At 62.4% G+C, this 1,027-nt stretch overlaps 1 protein-coding gene across 1 annotated transcript in view; it reads right to left on the reverse strand.

Annotated features, from left to right (window-relative positions):
• Positions 1-169: 169 nt before the first annotated feature.
• IQCD (IQ motif containing D) overlaps positions 170-1,027 on the reverse strand; it is a 7,536-nt gene continuing 6,678 nt past the window's right edge. The window contains exon 5 of the mRNA XM_030887424.1: positions 170-454. Within this exon, the coding sequence (XP_030743284.1) occupies positions 170-454 (285 nt within the window). The remainder of the gene's footprint in view (positions 455-1,027) is intronic.

The raw sequence follows: 1,027 nt of genomic DNA on the forward strand, positions 1-1,027 counted from the left end.
AGCTTGGTGCGCAGGAGGCTGTTCTCCGAGAACTTGAGCACTTGGTGCAGGTGTTTTTTCAGTTCTTGGATCACGAAGTTCTCCTTCTCCACCTGGGGGCAGGAGAGGGGGTGGCTCTGGGAGTCCTGTCACCAGGTCATGACGAGGCTCCTGCGTGCCTCCTGCTCCTTCACTTCTTGCCCTTGCCCTTCTTGCCCTTGCCCTTGCCCCGCTTCTTCTTCTTGGACTTGAGCATGGAGCGGACCAGGTAGCCCTTCCACACGGCCTGGATGAGCGTGGCCGCGCGCACCATGAGGACCATCTGCTCCTCGGCCTCCATCCTCTTCCGGGACGTGACCTCGCGCTCCGTGCGGATCTGGTTGAATTCCTCCACCAGCACGTCATGCTTCTGCCGCAGCTCCTGCACCTGCTGTTGCTCCTCCGTGTGGATGCCGTCCAGCTCCTCCAGTTCCGTCTGCGGGGGGACGCCAGCCTGCACCCGCCGCCGCCGGCCCGGCCACCCAGCCTGCCCACCCCGCCTGCAGGCCGGAAGAACTCCAGGGCCGGGGTGAAAGCCCAGCTCGTGAATTGGGCCGCTGAATTTCAAGCCACAACACAGGACAGCTCCCCGCCCGCCCAGTGATGCTTTGAGGCTACAGTGTGCTGGGGGTGGCCGTGGGGGTGGGGACAAAACACAGAGGCTGCCGCTGCCACAGAGACACCCAGGGCAGGGGGGCTTCCAGAACCTCCTCAGATGGCTGAGCCCCAAAGTTCTTAAGTCTAACTGCAGCCTCTCTGATGGTACTTTACACCTGGCCCTCCTTCCTTCCCTCCCCCATAGCTCTCTTCCCTGCCCCTTTCTAGATGTTCTGCCTTTCTCCCCCCACCCCCCCACCTTTTCCCCTCCCATCTGCCCCCTCCCCTCTGTGTTTCCTTTCTCCCTTTCTCCCACCAGCATTTACTAAGCCCCTGTCACAGGGAAGCGGAGGCCAGAGAACCCAGGACTGCGTGGACAGTCCCCCAGCCTGTCTCCAAAGCCTCCTTCCCC

The sequence above is a fragment of the Echinops telfairi genome, unplaced genomic scaffold (assembly GCF_000313985.2).
Source record: "Echinops telfairi isolate 266 unplaced genomic scaffold, ASM31398v2 ScPeMD7_7412;HRSCAF=8450, whole genome shotgun sequence".
Lineage (NCBI taxonomy): Eukaryota > Metazoa > Chordata > Mammalia > Afrosoricida > Tenrecidae > Echinops > Echinops telfairi.